A 1316-nucleotide genomic window follows, 5' to 3' on the forward strand; every position below is an offset into this window, starting at 1 on the left:
GGAGGAGCACAGTCAAAGACAGGGAGGAGCACAGTCAAAGACAGGGAGGAGCACAGTCAGGACATAAGGTTATTACTGGTCATACTGGTCTTATTACTGGTCATACTGGTCTTATTACTGGTCATACTGGTCTTATTACTGGTCATACTGGTCTTATTACTGGTCATACTGGTCTGACCTGTGGTGACTCACCGGCCCAGTGAATCCAGCCAGCTGTGTGACGGTGAGACAGAGGATGGACAGCAGGAGACGAGTCCGACAGAAAGACCAAACCACCCGACGCAGGGACGCCCCGCTGCCCTTTGACCTCCGCTCGTCCTCCCACAGGGACGCCAACCTGAGAGCCAGCAGGGGGGATTGTGGGAAATGTCGGCAAAAAAGTTTCAGCTCAAACTAAAGAATTCCTGAGCTTCTCCCACCTCTGGCTGTTGGCATGGCAACTTTCTGGCTGTGACATCGGCCAGACGTCGTCCAATAGGAGACATCCTCTCCTGCGGGCGGTAACAGCCAGAGGAGTCAGCCAATGAAATGTCATGAAGGAGAAACGACCTGCGCTGTCCACCGGATGAGCACACCTGAGGACACATTCACACCTGAGAAGACATTCACACCTAAGGACATACCAGAGGACACGTTCACACCTGAGGACACATTCACACCTAAGGACACATTCACATCAGAGGACACACCTGAGGACACATTCACACCTGAGGATACACCTTAGGACACATTCACACCTGAGGATAAATTCACACCTGAGGACACATTTACACCTGACGATACACCTGAGGAGACATTCACACCTGAGGACACATTCACATCTGAGGACACATTCACACCTGAGGACACATTCACATCTGAGGACACATTCACACCTGAGGACACATTCACACCTGAGAAGACATTCACACCTAAGGACGTACCAGAGGACACATTCACACCTGAGTGTGTTACCTATTGTTCTGTCCACCTGTTTTGTTCTGGTCAGTGTTTTTAGCTCCGCCCTCCTCCAGCTCTTCACCATGGCGACCAGCTGATCTGTCCTCACACACACCCAACGCACACTGACACACACACACACACACACACACAGACACACACACAGGTATTTATTAACATCAGTTGCTATTTACATATTTTACTGCAGTAAAAGTACTCATACTGCACAATAAAAATACTTTGTAAGAGTAACAGCAGGATGTGTCTGACCTCATTATCACTGTGTGTGTGTGTGTGTGTGTGTGTGTGTGTGTATATATGTACATATATACATATGTATGTGTGTGTCTGTGTGTGTGTGTGTCTCCAGCAGCATG

The 1316-nt window shown here is 48.9% G+C and overlaps 1 protein-coding gene across 1 annotated transcript; it reads right to left on the minus strand.

Moving 5' to 3' along the window:
- Positions 1–192: 192 nt before the first annotated feature.
- On the minus strand, positions 193–1064 carry LOC121940242 (multidrug resistance-associated protein 5-like; the record flags this gene model as incomplete). Its single annotated transcript, XM_042483056.1, has 3 exons — positions 193–337; positions 420–575; positions 955–1064. Coding segments are annotated over 3 exons (411 nt in total), but the record flags the coding sequence as incomplete, so codon positions are not given.
- Positions 1065–1316: the final 252 nt, after the last annotated feature.

This window comes from Plectropomus leopardus, unplaced genomic scaffold (genome assembly GCF_008729295.1).
Source record: "Plectropomus leopardus isolate mb unplaced genomic scaffold, YSFRI_Pleo_2.0 unplaced_scaffold8103, whole genome shotgun sequence".
Lineage (NCBI taxonomy): Eukaryota > Metazoa > Chordata > Actinopteri > Perciformes > Serranidae > Plectropomus > Plectropomus leopardus.